The sequence below is a fragment of the Cynocephalus volans genome, chromosome 4 (genome assembly GCF_027409185.1).
Source record: "Cynocephalus volans isolate mCynVol1 chromosome 4, mCynVol1.pri, whole genome shotgun sequence".
In the NCBI taxonomy this organism is placed as follows: Eukaryota; Metazoa; Chordata; class Mammalia; order Dermoptera; family Cynocephalidae; genus Cynocephalus; species Cynocephalus volans.
In genome coordinates, this window is record NC_084463.1 from 99,152,536 (window position 1) to 99,170,139 (window position 17,604).

Genomic DNA, 17,604 nt, shown 5'->3' on the forward strand with positions numbered 1-17,604 from the left:
GAAAGAGATAAACGAACAACTGACTGTAATTGTTATATGTCACTTTTACAGTTACGAAAGACATGAGTGTTTATTTGTTCAGTGACACTAATTAAGTAAATGCTAAAATGTGCCAACCTCCAGACCAGATACCAGGGACACAGGGATGGATCAGACACCACCTCTGCCCTCCTGGGCTGCACAGATGGTCTTGGAAACAACTAACAAAGAACACACAAAGCATGAGAAATCAGACAATGGAGCTGGTACAGAGAAGGCATCAAAGGAGGCAGGCATCACCTCCTTGCAAGGAGAGGCATGTCAGGGAAGGGGACACTCCAGCTGGATTTTTAAACAGCTTTTTTGAGGTATAATTTACATAACATAAAACTCACTCCTCGTAAGTAAGTGTATATTGTGATGAGATTTAGTTAATTTATTCATTGGTGCAACAATCCCCCAAAGACAGTTTTAGAATGTTCCTCTCACTCCCAGGCCTAGTGTTTCTACAGTTTGCCTGTTCTAGATATTTTACATAAATGGAATTACATAATATATAGCATTTTCTGTCAGTCTTCTTTCATTTAGCATATTTTTAAGAGTGATCTATATTGGTTTATTCCTTTTTATTGCTGAGTAGTATTCCATTAGATGGATTTAACCATTTTGTTTATTCATTTTTTCATCGATGGGCTTTTGGGTTGTTCTCAGCTTTTCAGATCCCATGAATAATGCTGTTATTAACGTTCATGTACAAGTTGTTTGTAGATGTATGTTTTCATTTCTCTTTGGTACTAAGGAGTAGAACTGCTATGTCATATGCTAAGTGTTTGATTAACTTAAAATAATTTTTTTTTCCAAAGGGGCTGTTCCATTTCACATGCCCATCAGCAATGTTTGAGAGATCCAGTTGTTCCGCATCCTCAACAACATTTAGTACTGTCAGTGTTCTTTATTTTAGTGGTTGTATAGTTGTATTTCACTGTGGTTTTAATTTATATTTTCCTAATTACTAATAGTGTTGAGCATCTTTTCATGTGCTTATTTGCCATTTGTATATCTTTTTTTTTTGAAGTGTCTATAAATATTTTTCCCATTTTCAAATTGGGTTGTTTGCCTTATTATTGAGTTTTAAGAGATCTTTATATATGATGGATATAAATCCTTTATCAGATATATGTTTTGCAAATATTTTCTCTCAGATACTGGCTTGTCTTTTCATTGTCTTAATGGTGTCTTTTGCAGAGTAAAAATGTTTAATCTTGATGAACTTGAATTTATCGTATTTTTTCTTTTATTGTTTTTGGGTTTTGTGTCATAGCTGAGAAATCTTTGCCTACCCCAAGGTCACAAAGATTTTCTATTTTCTCCTAGAAGTATTGTGGTTTTAGGGTTTCCATTTAGGTCTATAGTTCATTTCTAAATAATTTTAGTGTATGGTATAAGGTAATAGCTGAAATTTATTTTCTTTTCATATGAATATCCAGTTTTCCTAGCACCATTTGTTGAAAAGTCTATCCTTTCTCCCACTGAATTACCTTAGTACATTTGTCAAAAATATGTGGGCCATTGGTATGATGGTAAGTGTTTAACTACTGCTATCTGGGAAAAAAGGAGGGACCTTATTTGTAGTGTTGGCCAATTTCCTGATATGAATTCTCTCACATGGCTGATTTCAAGCTACCACTAGTTTAACAATCAGCTCACCAAATTTCTGCAAATTTAACAATCAGCCCTATAAGCCAGTATGAGCCAGCTTCAGCACACGACTATGTGCAAAATTCCATTTCCGAACTCTCTATTCTATTCATAGATCTGTTTCTATCATTCTGCCAGTAACACACTTGGTTACTGTAGCTTGATAAGTTTTTAAATCAGATGGTAGTGTAAGTCCTCAGACTTTATTTCTCTTTCTCAAAATTGTTTTGGCAATTCTAGATACTTTGTATTTCCATACCAATTTTAAGATCAGCTTGTCATTTTGCTGGGATTTTGATAAGGGTTGCTTGGAGTTGATCAATTTCTAGAGAATTGCCATCTTGACAAAATTGAATTTTCCAGTTTATGAATATGGTATATCTATTTACTGATATCTTTTCAGTTTATCTGAGCAATGTTATGTAGTTTTCAATGTACAGGCATCACATTTCTTTTGTTAAATTTATTCCTAAGTATTTCATTCTTCTTGATGCTATTATAAGTGAATTAAAAAATTTTTAAATTTCTCATTGTTTGTTACTAGTGTATAGAATTATAACTGATTTCTGTATATTGATCTGGTATCCAGCAACCCTGCTAAACTCACTCATTTGTTCTAGTAGCTTTTTGAAAAATTCCTGAGGGCTTTCTAAGTGCAATTTCATGTTATGTGCAAATAATGACAGTTTTGCTTCTTTTCTAATACGTATGCTTTTAATTCCTTTGCTGCCTTTATTATACTGGCTATGATCTCCAGTACAATGTTGAATAGAGGTAATGAGAGTGGGCATCCTCGCTTTCTTCTTTGTCTTAGGGGGAAAGCATTCATTCTTTCACTATTTAGTATTATGCTAGTTTTAGGGTTTTTGTAGATGTCCTCTATTAGGTTGAGGAAGTTTCCTTCTACTCCTAGTTTGATGAGATTTTTTTTTTAATCATGAAAAGGTGTGAGATTTTGTCACGTTTTTTTAAAAAATCTATTAAGATATCATATTGTTTCTGTTCTTTATTAATACGGTATATCACAGTAATAGATTTGGAAAATCATCATAGATGGTGTGTATGTGTTTATTGGATGCTAATGGATAAGAAAAATGATCCTAAGTGACTAAAACACTGGCATTCTCTATGCAATTCTCTTTTCTTCCTTTCACACAGGAGAAGCTGAGAGATGCACGCACATGTAGGTCTCAAAGCTGCTCTCTTGGCCCAGACATTTGTGGCCAGGAGGAAGCAAGCTTCCCCTCTCCTCTACAAGGAAAGAGGAGGCTCTCTAAGTCACTTTCAACCTTCTAGGCTCAGGGATGTTCTTTCCTTTTTAATCTACAGATCCTACTTCCTTTATTTACCTCCTTATAATAGCTTGGCAACTGACAGCATTCACAGACTGCCTCCATCAGTTCATGAAAGAGCCTGCTTCCCTTCTTCGAGAACACTTTAATATAACAAACGTAGATAAGATTTTTGAAGAGATTTAATGTGTTTCCATGACAGCATAAATTACCTATGAAAATCTGTAGGAAAATTTTAAACCATTAAGACTAAAAAGCACTGCCTTCTTCCTTCATAAAGCAGTTGAGGAATGTTGAAAATTTTGTTGTGAAGAGGATGGAGAAAGAATTTTATTTCGCAAGGATTTAGATACATAGTAAATAAATCTAGGACTTATGGGAAGAGAAATGGAATTTTTATATAATCATAATTGGTAGTAATCTATTATTCTAAGTCTCCACTTTTGTCAAGAAATGATTTGTACCAATTGCATGTAGATATTCTTCACAGCAGTAAAACTGGTTCCTTGTGTTTCATTGTTTCTTGTAAATGTTGAGCTTTTTCAAATTAGGAATGAAAGAACGGACTCCATTCTGTTCTTTTACAGCACTTTCTTTCAAGGCCAAACCATTCTCTGTGCTCCTGATGCCTCTCGTCCTCTCTCTTCTGGCACCTGACTTCACAAATGACCTGCCTCCTGCCTGTGTTTAGTCTTTCACTCTGTAATTGATCTTTCAATATCTCCCCTGGAATCACTGCAAACAAATGTGCTTAAGTGGGACAGGGCCTTAAAAAGGGAACATCTGTTCATAGTGGCTACTCAATATTAGAGATTCAATTAATCAGGCATTCGTGGAATGCTGCTTTGTTCAAGTCTAACTTGAAATGCACTAAAAAAATAAGCCTGGTGCTGGAAGCTGCCTCCCAAATATTGCCCATTCTGGGCACCAGAATATTGTTTGCAGTGGTCAGAATTATAACAGTAGATGGACAGATATTTAATTGTGTGATTGTTTTATCTCCTCATCTGACAGCAAAGTCTGTGCAGGCAGGAGCTACATCTGCCTGTTTTACATGCATTTCTAGCTCCATGCCTGGGACACAGAAGATATGCAATTATATTTCTTGAATAAACAACTCTGTAATGAAAGCCAAATACATTTATTATACAGTTTCCCCCCATGGGCTTCATAATTCTGATACAAACGTGCAGCTCCTATCAACTAAAGAACTGCTTTACATACCTTCTCATTTAAACCCCACATCAATGCTGTGAGTAGTCCATGTAAATCCTTCACGAATGGGTTCACTAATGTTCAGAGCAGGTGAGGGACTGGCTCGAGGGTTAGGGCTGGGATAGAGCCTTAATCTTTTTCAGTGACCCACTGTCTCTGTTCTGGCCCGGGCTCAAAGCTTCTCACCTTGCTAACCTCTGTCTGCACTGCCCTGAGCCTGGCATGTGCTGTGTGCTCTGAGACATTGTTTTCTTCTGTGACGGCCTGTGTTTCTTTGATCTGCTTATGATCTGGCCCCGAGACTGTGCATCTTTATGTGCTTTGCTGCATAAGAGGCTTTATTACCTTGTAATGAAGGCTGCAGACGATTCACCCTCAGTTTCTTACGGCCAGAGCATGATGTCTCTCTGTTAACTTGATACTGCAGCTCTGCTGGAGACTTGAATTTCTGTGCTCTGCTTACACCAGTGCTTTCTGACTTGCTGAGATGAAGCAAGAGTATTTTAAATACTTTTTGATAGGAAGAAGAATAACTTCTGATTGGGGTCTGTATTAGAATCTATTGCTGTGTAAAAAATTACTACAAAACTTAGCAGCTTAAAACAATGAACATGTATTATCTCATACAGTCTCTGAGGGTCAGAGATCTAGGAATGGCTTATCTGGGTGGTTCATGAAGTCATGTGAAGGCATGCCTGGGCCTAGGATCCACTTCTAGATTGCTCACTTCCATGACTTTTGGGAGGAGGCCTCAGTTCCTCCCCACATGGACCTCTCCACAGGGGTTGCTTGCGTGTCCTCACACATGGCAGCTTGCTGCCCCAGAGAGAGGGCGAGAAAGAGGCTGCAGTGCCTGTAATGGCCCACCACTTCCACCATATTCTGTTTGTTAGAAGTGAGTCACCAAGTCCAACCACACTCAAGGGGAGGGGAATCAAATTCCACCTAAGCTGGGTATCACAGAATCTATGGACATATTGTGGGAAGTGATATAGATGCCATGAGGTGCTTGTGTAGTAACTTCATGTCCCCTGCCCGGATGGGGCAGCCTAGGGGCTTCCTGTTTAGCCATTCACATAGGAGGTGGGGGCTGCATTCCTCATCCCTGTCCTAAGCATGGTAAGGATTGCAAAGGCACAGATGCAAAAGGACAGTCCTTACCCTCAGCTACTGCACAGTCTCGGAGGGAAGAAAGATATCTACACAGGCAGCCTGCTGTTAGAGCACAGTGAGCACTGCAGAAAAATGCAGGTCAGAGAAGGGCACGCTGACCCTGCCGAGGAACTGCAGAAGGCTCCCTAGAGGGGAGGGCCCTTGTGCCTGACTCAGTAGGCCGTGTAGTATTTCAGTAGTTGGAGGTGTGGAGGAAAGAACGTACCAGGTATGGGAGCAGCGTGAGCAAAAACTCAGTGGTAGAAAATGCAGTGTGTTTGGGGAAGGGCAGCATGGTTCAATGTCCTCACTGGCAAAATGGGTGATAGTACCTATCGCAAACGGTTGTTGTGAGGATTACATAAGATAATGCATTTAAAGAGCTTTGCATAGTGCCTGGCACACAGAAAATGCTCACTAAATAACTGACAAAGATGAAGAAATAAGATCAGAAAGGTAACTTGGAGCCAGGTCACAGGGCCCTGCATGTCATCCTGTGGAATCACAGCATATGGGAACTAGAAGAGATTGGAGTTTGGACTTCATCCTATAGGAAGCTGGACTCTGTTGGAATGTTTTAATGGGGATGCAGTGTGCTCACAGCTGAGCTGGAGGAAGATTTGTCCTGTATCTGCCAGATGAATCAGAACTAAGGAGATGGGAATCGGGATTCTGATGCCATGATCCTGATGCCACGGTCCAGAGAGAGGGGGTATTGAGGCCCCAGGTGAGGCAGGGGCAGAGGGACTAGATGGAGGTGTTGAAGGCAGAGTTTTTGTTGACTCCTTTGAAAACTTTGCCTGGTCAGCAAGATCCCAAAGTCCCACTTTAGCAGCTGCTCTGAACATGACTATGCAGCTGTTCAGAGGTTCTGGGGTAACAGCCCCAAATCCTCTTGCCTGCTAAGTCTCTATGAGATGGCTCAAACTGGGCCTGGTTCTGCTATTCCTTGGTAGGGGTTTGGAGACTGGCTCAGCCTTCTCTCCATAGATTTTCCTAGCACAAATGAGACATCGAGGAATTGTTTAAACCTAAATCTAAATATATTGGTTGAGCCAACTTGTCTGCAATTTACCCACCCACTAGAGGACATCACAGTCCCAGACCTTCCTCTGCCCCTGCATGGATTGCGTTAGAGATAAATCATGCATCAGGCCTCGAATGAGAGGGTCCACCAGTAGATATGTTGTGGAGGGAACAGTGGGCCTTTGGCAATGCAGTTGGAAATCATCTTGTCCCGGTAACTTTTGCACATCATGATACAAGAGAAGCTTTTACATAGCATCTCTGGGATGCTAGGGGGAGCAGCCTGCAGATGTGGGACCCTCCCAATATGCCCAAACCCTCACGGTGATGTACACACAGACTGGCTGAAGGGAAGTACTTTTTGTAACTGCTGCCAGGAGCCAAAGCGGTCATGAACTGGAAGTAGCCCAAGACAAACTTGGGTTACACATTCACTCCCAAGTGTGGCATGGTGAAGGGGCAAGAGCTTCAGAGTCAGGTGTTCTTAAGCCACCAAGGAGCAAGCACCTGCCCCATCTGTGACAGGGAAGGAAGGGCTCATGAGGAGATGACATGAGCTGACTGGAAATGAAATCAAACAATAGAAACAATAGCTACTTCCATAAACTGCCCACTGAATGCCAAGCCCTTAAATCCTGTGAAGGATGTAAGAAAGACATGGAGTGTGGCCATGAGTGGCAGCCTGGCACATGAGAAGAACGCTGGAGGGGCAGGCAGGGATTGGGGTCCTAGCCCAGCCCTACCCCTAACCTGCAGTCTGACGTGGGATAAAGGAGATCCCTTTGCAGCCATGCAAATGAGATTGGACTCAAAAGTAAGATTCTGTCATAAATTTTCTATTAAGTATCTTATCCCTAAAGGGAGACAAAAAGGACTCAAGAAAGAATTGAAGAATAATATAAAACTACATGGTCTCCACAGGGTTGGCCAGTACAGTAAACAGGCCAGGAGTCAAGACATGAGAAACTTTGGGCTGAGTAATTCAAAAGGGTTTCCTGGAAGAGGAGAACTCTGAGCTGGGCCTTAAATTTTATTGGGGCAGTCTGGTAGGAGGACACCATCAATGGAGAAATAGTGCTGCCTTGCTCAGAAACTTTCAGCAGCTCCCCAGGCCTACCACGTGCATTCAAATATGGCATTCTGGACTCTGTATAGCCCGGCCCAGCTCCTCTCCAGCCTGGTCACCTTGCATCCCCACCTCCTGCACCCTGAGCAGCCACCCCCGATCAGTTCACTTGCTCTCTAAACCTGCCATACAGACTCAGACTAGTGCCTTCATCCACTTCTCTGTCCACATCCCTCAATGCCCCTTTTGCTGGTCCTCTGTCCCATTTGATTCATTCTCCCTTTTCTTAGGATCACACATGGACAGGTCCTGACTCATTATACTATAGACACTACAACTATGGCTTACTCATCCCTGTGGGCCACATGTCTCGCCCACAGCTGGCAAATGCCAGATGAATGGATGAATGGATGAATAAATGAATGAATGATCAAGCAGAAATATAGTTGCACAGGAAAGGGAGACCATGTTACAGGGAACAGTGAACTCCTGGCCAGAGGCACTGGGCATGACTGACCCAAGAGTGTGGCCCATATTGCTCTTGGTCAATCATCTCAGCACTAGAGGAGCTCGGGTGTCCTGTAATCCAGTCTGTGTCATATAACCCCACCACAGCATTGCAGACAGCAGCCTGGATCCCTGCACAAGCTCCTCTGGTGAGGGCAGGCTGAGCATGCCTCAGCTCCACACATTGCCAAAGTGGGCTGTGGAGCCTGGCTGACCTGAGCTCAGATCCCAACTCTGCTATTTGCCATCTGTGTGGCCTTATACAGTCTACTTAACCTCTCTGAGCCTTGGTTACCTCCTTTGTAAAAGGGGTATAATACTGCCTCCTTTTCAAAGTTGTAAGAATTATAGAGAATATACAAACAAAAAACCCTCCAGCTTATAAAAGGCAACTAGTGAATGGTAGATAATATTATTTTTATGACATATGGTTAGTTGTTGCATGTGACTGGAGGAGGTTTTATGGAGAGTCAAAGAAAATTATAGAAAATGAAATCGGGTCTAACAGTCTGTCATAATTACAGTGAACCTATTACAGAGACTCATTAATTAGCAAGGTCTCATATGAAGATGATGTACCACAGTTGTTCAAGATCAGGGGTTACCAAACTCTTCCCACAGGGTCATGTCCCATGGTCTATGCTCACAAGTGAGACGCTCACAAGTGAGACACTCACTAGCCTACAGGGGCTGCTGCAGAGGCTGGCCTGCGAGAAATGCCCCAGAAACAGTGCTTAGTGACAGTGTATACCTATCTCAATCCTAATTCTGGAAGCAGGCAGGGGTAAGAGCAGTGAATCCAGGTCTCTGTCATCATATATTCAGGAGCCAGGTTGTTACTGGTTTGGCACTGGGAGGCCCATGCCCAAATGTCAGGAGCCCATCTAGAAGGCAGGGCTTCAGCTCTGAAGGGTGGGACGAAGGAGGGAGGGCTGGAGCCTTTGGCAGGTAGTGGAGGCCAGAGCCACAAACATAACCTGGGCCAGCCCCCGGCCTGTGTGTAGAGCCAAAATCATTCCAAAGTCAGGCCATAGTAACTAATTGAACCTAAAGAAGGTGGAGAAGGGAGGAGGAGAGGTGAGGAAAGGATCCAAAAGCAGCCTTGATGCTGGGGTGGGTGGAGTTCCATTAACAGAAGCAGGAGGGTCTCAACCCTCATCCCAAGTCCCATTCTCCCAGTTTCCTACCTCCGTGGCACTACCACCCACAAGCCAAAGTTCTGGAGTCTCCCTAGACTCCTCTCTGAGCTTGGGCTCCTCCTTCCCACAGCTTGAGTTTTCAAATCCTGCCCATTCTACCTCTTGACTCAGTGCCCCCTTCTACGTCCCCAGTGCCACTACCCTGGTTCAGGCTTCTGCGTTCCTCCCTGGCTCACTGCACAGTCTCGTGCCTGGTCGCCACCTCTGTTCTCCCCTTCTGTCCACCATTCACACTGCTGCCAAAGTTCTTCCCAAAAGCTAATCTGGCCACAGTCATCGTTGGCTTGAAATCATTTGGCAACTCCATGTCACAGTGCAGATCATCCCCTCAGCATGGCTGGCAGGACTCCATGCTCTGTTTAGCCTCTTGTGCCCTTTCTTCTCCACCAATGTGAACTCAGCCACCCAAACTGCCTTCAGGTCCCACAGGGGCTGTGCCACTTGGGAGCCTCTGCATGTTCTGCTCAGCTGGCCTAGAACCTGCTCCTTCCTCTCTGGCCAACCCCCATCAGCCTCTCTGATTCCGCTCCAGAAACCCCTCCCTAGCCCCCTGGGGTGGGAGCTCTTTCTCTGTGCTCCCCCTCCCCCCTCCTCTCACCATCTTGTCTTGGAGGAACCTTAAACTCCTCTGCCTCCTGCACCTTGAGCTCAGGGCTCTGCAGGCAAACTGTAAGCACTCAGGAACTATTCTGTGAATGAATGAGTGGGTAAAGGTGAACTGTGACTGGAATCCAGGAGAAGACAATTTGGCAGGGGAGCCAAGTATTTTAGTCGAGGGTTGTTGAGTCTGAGTTGGTGAGGTATATTGCTACAGAGTACACCAATTGTTGAGTTACAGCAACTCATAACTAAAGCCAAAACGTTTCATTATTTTAATTATACTAAGTTTCCATGTATATTGTCAGGGCTAGGGCTCAGACCCTTCAAGCCCACTGTACAGACTGGGTCACCAGACCCCTCATATGCAGGTCCACGCTAGGTAATTGGGAAAGATCCTGGGAGCTGTTGGCAGATGACCTAAGCTCAGTCCTTAGCAGTAGAAGCAGCAGCTTACAGCAGCAGTAGCACCAGCGGCAGTAGCCTCTCAGGGCATCCTGGGGACACTGGCAGTAACAGCTTGCGGCAGCAGCCTCCCTGTGGCCCCATGGGGGAGGGGGGCACTGTAGATTAGAGCCACTCATCCTTTATACAGAAGTCCATAACCCAGGATACCTGGGTGCACATGCACAATTACATTAGATAATAAACAAGGAATACCTGGGTGCATGTGCATATTTACATCAAATGCTCAGCAAGATTCTGAACATCTGAGGGAACCTGACCATTTTCCTTCACTTTCCCTACAGTGAGGCATCTAGGTAGAGGCCCAGGCTGCACTGGAAAAGTGAATTTGAAGCTTAAGGAGGGGCTCTTAAGAGACGGTGGTCTCTCTCTTCACAAATGAGCCAATATCTCTCAAGAAATCCAGAGGTCAGGAGGTTAAATGACCAGCAAGTGGCCCGGGGTTACCAAATCGGCTTTCTCAGCTGAAAGAGTCTGGGGCTAGAAGACATTATAAGGACCTTATCTAGCCCAATTATCTTATTTTACAAGTGAGGAAACTAAGGCTTAGGGTGAGGAGAGGTCTACTCAAAAGCTAGTTAGAGGCAGAGCTGGGCCTAGAACCCATGCTGCCAGTCTAAGCTCTTCCCACCGCCCTCTGTGGCCCCTGGTCACGGCAGTCATCTCTGAGCCTTGAAGGAGGGAGCTATCAGTGAGGGGAAAGCAGGCCTTGGAAGAGCCTAACTCCACAGATATTCACATGCAAACTCCCACAACACAGCTTCTCATGGCCCCAAAGAGACCTATAAAGACCTTGGGAGCCACAGAGCTTATGCACTGAATCTCATGCACTTAATCAGGATGGACTCTGGTGGCCCCCATCAGCAGCTACATTTATTTTAGCCCATTTTGAACATTGTTGGCCAACTACTTTCTAGCCCTATAACAGATCAGAAACAGCTGATTAGAAACCACAAGAGGAATTGCTGTGAACAAGAAAACTGGCATATTGACTCAGAAAAGCAGCAGATGAGGGTCATCTAGGGTAAAGACCAATAACTATTCACACCAAATCGCATGAAGACTCTCTTACACATACATCTCTCAACACAAGTCTTAGATGTGATGTCCAGATTATGTTCGGTACATTTTGCTTAAGATCTGCAAGCATTTAGACATTTCACAAGTATTTTCATCTAAAGTAATTTAGGTTGTTAAAGCTCTGGTGCTATAAGAAGCAAGCACTCTACTATTCAAAGGAAGGAATTATCCTTAATGATTCTGAACAACAAAGGTTCTTCATTACAAAAAGGGAGGGAGGGGAATTGGCATTTGTTGATAGGTACAATAGAGTAGGCTGTACACCTAATAAATTGTGTCATTAGTTGTACAACTCTTTAACCTTGCTCGTAACAGGCATTCAATATTTTTTGAATTTGTGAATGACTGAATGGGTTGGGTTTTTTCAGCCTCATTTTAGAGATGGGGGAAATAAGGCCCCAAGATTAGAATTGCCTGTCCATGATCTCAGTGTGGAGCTGGGAGCCTGAGCTCTTTCTCCAAGGCATTACTGCTATTGCTACAACCTGGGTCAACTTTGCAGGAAGGAAATCTTTAACTTCTTGATGAAAGAGTGAAGCTAACTCTCCAGCCTCACTTCAGCACTAATTGAGAACTTGCGGTGTTTGCAGCCCTGTGTTACGAGCACTGCCTGTGGACCAATGACGCTTCATTTCACTTATGTTTTCTTTCACTAACAGGAATGAATTCAGAGCATGGACGGACATCAAGCCTGTGAAACCAATAAAAGCCAAGCCCCAGTACAAGCCCCCAGATGATAAGATGGCTCATGAGACCAGCTACAGTGCCCAGTTCAAAGGGGAGGCCAATAAGCCAACAGCAGCTGACAATAAGGTCATTGATCGCAGAAGAATACGCAGCCTCTATAGCGAACCATTCAAGGAACCCCCAAAGGTGAGACAGATCTTGTGGGGAACCCATCAGCACAGCCAGGATGGAAGGGTTAACTGCAGCAGAGCATGGGGGTTGGAGGTGGCTACTGCAAACTCTGGCCTAGCCCCCAAGGCTCCTTTGAAATCCCTCCTTCCTTCTTTAGCACATTGATATCAAGGGGCATCTTCAACAGGAAGCTTTGTTAAATTCAAAGGGAATGTTAAAAAGGAACATTTACCTAAAAAAAAAAAAAGGAATATTTACCTAAAATAAAAATAGCTTATAGGCAAGGAGATTTCCAGAAAACTAGCTTCTGATTTTAAGAAATCCAGAAAAAAAGTGGCAGAAAATCTCACCTGAGCCCTAAGTCCCCTTGCCTCAAAATAGCTATGCCTCTGCTCCTCAAGTGCTGGCCCAATACTGCAGGTCCCCTCGCCTGGCCTCCTTCCCACCTAGCCCTGGCTCTGCCTCTGTCTCACTCTGGGCTCCAATCACTGGACCCTTCCTTCCCTCCCCAGTCCCTGAAAAGCACCTGCCCTCTCTCATTCTTCCCTGGATAAACACCATCTACCAGCAGTTCTCAGTCTATCACAACACACCTGTCACATCAGCTGCAGGATGTGTTCCCAGTAATTTGTTACTAAAATAAACAGTTTGTCAAAGTGGATTCAGGGATTTTCCTATAATAACACTACCCTGCTTCATTTGCATCTCAGTATGAGTTCATGAGAGGGAGAAGCATGTTGGAGATATAACCAGCAAAGCAGGAATCGTACATGCCTAGCAACCTTGCTTATTCTTTGATGTCAGGCCACATGGAATTGTGCAAGTATCAGCTCTCCTATGTATAATAGCAGAAAATGTCTGAGAATCTAAATAGCCTTTTCTCTGCTTTTGCCCTAAAGTCTTGCACTCAGGTGGAGTTTCCTATTTGACCAGGACCAGTTTAATAGGTAAGGTAACTAACTGACCCAGTTTGCCTGGGACTTCTCCAGTTTTAGCACTGAAAGTTCCATGCTCCAGGAAACTTCCCAGTTCCAGGCAAACCAGGAGGATTGGTTACCTTATTTATAGATCAGGGGTGATTGAAAACCCCTGGACCTCAGTGAGAGAATGACCCAGCCTGTGAAGCCCAACATCAGCTCTGTCCATCCACAGACATGGGGTTGACATTGGACAAAAGAAAATTCAAGGGAAGAAGGGGGGAAGGTTGGGGAAGTTAGATCTAGAGATGGATGGATAGGGGGTGGCATGTTGAAGGATCATGCCCAGTAGTTCCAGAGATCTCTGAGAAAGAGAAGGCAAGGTCATCTCCTCAGAATGAGGGGGACAGAGCTAGAGAAAGGAGCTTGGGGTGGGCAGAATAGGCTTGGAACAGCTGCTCTGGGGGCAGTGGCCAAGAGAGCCAGGCAGAGACAAGAAGTGGGTGGCTGGGCAGTGCCGATGCCTTGCTGAGTCTGGAGACCTCCCGGCCCAGAGCATCTCAGTGAGAACACTGATCCATATGAGCTCCCCATCCTAGAAACAAACAGGATAAGGCAGCTTATGCTGTGCAAGAAACCACTCCAGAGTCTCTGCATCTTATATCTACAAAGGTTTGTTTCCAATGCATACATGGCCATCATGGGTCAGCTATGGCTCTGCTCCTCAGTGTCTCTCGTCTAGTCTGGGACTCAGGGTAGCGGAAAAGAGAGCACTGCGAAGCACAGGCTGACCCTTGAATCTTCTGCCTGGAGGGAACCCACATCGCTTCTCACATTTCATTGACTAAAACAACTCATGTGCCTGTGCCCGAGTTGAATAGGTAATGAGGTCAGGGCAGCAGATATTGCCAAACAGTGATATGGTCCACTGCTTGCCAGGTCCAGGGCAGGGAGCCAAACACCCTAAAGTCATTGAAAATACTTTATGCACTGTGCTCCATCAGTGTCAAACCTCATCATTCCCATTATCCCTAAATTAATGATGTCTTCTCTCTAAATTCTCTCTCCCACTCCCTCCCCTTTTGTGTTCTGTGTTTGCGGTCTGTCTGTCTCTCTATGCAGGTGGAAAAACCTAGTGTTCAGAGTTCCAAACCAAAAAAGACCTCAGTGAGCCATAAGGCCCCTAGGAAGGCCAAAGACAAGCAGGCAGCGTCAGGCCAGGCTGCCAAGAAAAAGAGTGCAGAGGGGCCCAGCACCGCCAAGCCCGACGACAAGGAGCAAAGTAAAGAGATGAACAATAAACTGGCTGAGGCTAAAGAGTAAATTTCACTGCACTTTCCTTTTATTCTTCTCTCTCTCTCTCTTTTTTAACCAACAAACAAAAAAAGGCCACAAAATTAATTAGAGGCTTCTCATCTGCCTTGGTCCTGAGTATTCCAGGCGCTCTTTGCTTTGGTTTCTTTCAATCCTCTTTCGAAGACTGAGTGGCATGCCTCCTCATGAGGGTGGCCCGGGCATCCAGCATCCAGGCCCCCAGACTCTGGAACCCCAGGAAGCTGCTCACTGGCCATGCCTCCCCCGTCAGCTGAGAGTACATGCTGACAGGGGAGGTGGCCGGGGCTCCTGCCAGTGCTTGCATGTGTCTGTAGGGCCCCCTCCTCCTATTCTTCCCCAAGGTCTGTGTCACTGGTTGATTTGAACTTTAGGTAAATGTGCTTTTCCAAAAATCAGAGAATTATCATGTGCTACAGAAGCCCAGCTTGGGCTTCAGCAACTGACAGATTTTGTAGAAATATTAAGAACAAAAACAAAAACAAACAACCTTGGCCTTAATGTCAATAAAATGGATTTGTCTGTTAGGTTTAAGTAATCTTTTTATAGAATCTCCTGTTAGAAATGTGTGCCTGTGTTTAGTTTCCCATTAGTGGGCTTTAAATTGTATGCCAAGAAATAGAAATGCCACTGATGACTAAAAGTAGGCCAGGGTGGTAAGAAGGTTAGGTGTTTAAGGTATGTTCTAGATGTCCTAGGAAGATTACAAAAATGAGGAGACTGTTTTCCTCTGTTTACCCTCAGCAGACTGCCTATCCAGTACTGCTGCTTTTGCAGAGCAACTGAGGAAGAAGTTCAAGGTGTAGGGATAGTGTACTTAGAATGTGACTTTCCATTGCTGAGAAGCTCGAGTGGGATGTAGATATAATGACAAGTGTGGCAGTGTTTACGCTCCCTTTCAGATCTGCTCCTTGCTCTGTTCCCCAGAGAGGACAGGGGAGCTGAGCCTCAGGTCCGGGAGCTTTCTGTGACTTAGCTGCAGACTAGGAGAGTGCCCTGCTAAGTGATTAGCACGCATTTTTGACCTCATTAATGAATAAAAGCAGCTCTCACTGTGTTGTGTCACGTGTCTGTGTGGCCAAATCCCCCAGGGATGGCAAGTGCCACCTTAGCTGTGCTAGAGTTGTGTTGTAGGGATTAGTCAGGGTGTCGTCGTGGAAAGACCCCCAGTGCTCGTGAGGGAACCCAGAATATCTACCAGAAAAATTATATTTGCAATGTGACGTGTATATTGCTCAGCAGACTTTATTTCTCATGTCCTTAAAGTCCTTATCATGCCCAGCATTCTGAAATTGCCGGGCTCTTGTACGTCTGTAATTTAAGTGACAAAGAGTGAAGGTTTACGCAGTTCCTTACTTCAGAAGTCCCTTCAGGTCCTTGCAGTCTGGAGGAAGCAGATCCTCCACGAGTTCTCCCTTATTCTGACCATTCAGGTAGTAGCCTCGGTTACACTATTCTGTTTGCCACCTTGGGGCAGATTGAGAAGTCTTTTGCATATTACTACAGCATGTGCTATGCGGGCCTTAATTATTAATTCTTTTTTTTTTTTCAATATTTGTTGATTTATCTGTTTTGTGGAGGTAGATCCTGGGTTTTCGTTTTGTTTTGTTCTTGGCGGCTGGCCGGTATGGGGAATCGAACCCTTGACCTTGGTGTTACCAGGCCCCACTCTAATCAGCTGAGCTAACTGGCCAGTCCCGTGGGCCTTCATTGTTAACAGAACAGGAATACCGGACATGAAGTGCTTGGCCAGGCCTGCTGCGACTCCCTTTCTATCTCAGGGTACAGAACTGTGAGGAAGGAGGAGCAGGTAGGAAGTGTTAGCGAGTCTCAATGTTTATGAGTCACAAATTTTGAATACCTATCTAGAAATGACTATAGAGTAGATCTCGGTACTGATTCCAGCTATTTGCTTCCTAATCTTAACATTTACCAGAGAACCCTATCAACACGATCTTAACTGCATCCAGAGAACTTGTCAATGTATGTCTGTACTCAAGATTTGGCATTAGTCAGACATGTTGACATTAGCCACAATTTGGATTTCTCCATAGAATAGTCATATATTTTTTGCAGATCAAGTAAATCAAAGTTTACAATGCACAGGGCATCATTCATTCAACATTCACTTACTGAATGCCTGTGCACCAGGCACTGGGCTAGACTTGGTGGGCAGTATAAAGAAATCCACAGCAACACAGCCAGAAGGATGCACAACTTGATCTCAGTGACTGAGTTGAGTTGGTGTTGCCCAAATCATAGTTCACCATAAGGACCCCAAGGCTTTTCCACCCACCTTTTCCTTTCCCACCTTATAGCCCCAGGGACTAAATTTCTAACCCTGTCCCACTGAGGCTTTAGGTGACCTGTATGTCTTTTCGACCTGCCAGTATCCCCTTCTTTTTAACACACCCACCCAAGAAAACCCTGTTTGTAGTTCACTTTGACTCTTGAATGTGTCACTTCACTGGCAAGAAACTTCCTTTGATTTCTGCTGTTTACAAATAATACTCAGCCAGTGTTGTTTTGTATCCCAGACATACTGAATGAAACTGATTTCGGTTCCACAAGCAGTGTTTTGGTGATGCCTTTCTGAAGGTGGCCAAGCTTCCAATGCCTGTCCCCCTCATTTCTGTACGTTTGCCTGTGGTTTCCCATACTCCCCTGGCAAGAGAGCTGTGATGGAAGCTCTCCCATTGTCTGCTTCACCTGCCTGCAAAAATAACCCCTAGAGCTGTGCATTGGCTTCCCTCAGCTTTCTGTTCTCTGCCCGGGCTCCCGTCCAGTCCATACAGCTTTGCGTCTCCGAGGCAGACAGGAAGTGTCTAATTTTGATTTTGTGGCCTGGGTTTTGTTGCATACCACAGATTGTCTATGTAATGTGTAGCGCACACCTCTCTTGGTGCTATTTCATTCCTGCTGTTAGTAAGAGAATGACAAAAATATTCATGTATAGCCAATTGATTGTGACGTGCTTGTGGTCTGTGCTTGCTCAGAAAAACAAACAAACAAACAAACAAACAGTTTTTCCAATTATAAATAAATGCTAAAGACGAACCCACTTTCTTGATCTTATTTCCTTGGTGAGGCCCAGCTGAGTAGGTGAAGGAACCAGCCTTTGCCATTTGAGCCGCTCTCCACAAGATGAGCTGTGCCCTGCAGTTTTCCTGGGGCTCTCCATAATGCAGCTTGACTCTTTTAGATTGCCTCTCAGATACTAA

At 44.4% G+C, this 17,604-nt stretch overlaps 1 protein-coding gene across 1 annotated transcript in view; it reads left to right on the forward strand.

Annotated features, from left to right (window-relative positions):
- The window catches only part of MAP6 (microtubule associated protein 6), a 71,382-nt gene that overhangs the window by 40,548 nt on the left and 13,230 nt on the right, over positions 1-17,604 (forward strand). Inside the window, exons 3-4 of the mRNA XM_063096028.1 lie at positions 11,936-12,149; positions 14,174-14,370. Of these exons, the coding sequence (XP_062952098.1) occupies positions 11,936-12,149; positions 14,174-14,370 (411 nt within the window). The remainder of the gene's footprint in view (positions 1-11,935; positions 12,150-14,173; positions 14,371-17,604) is intronic.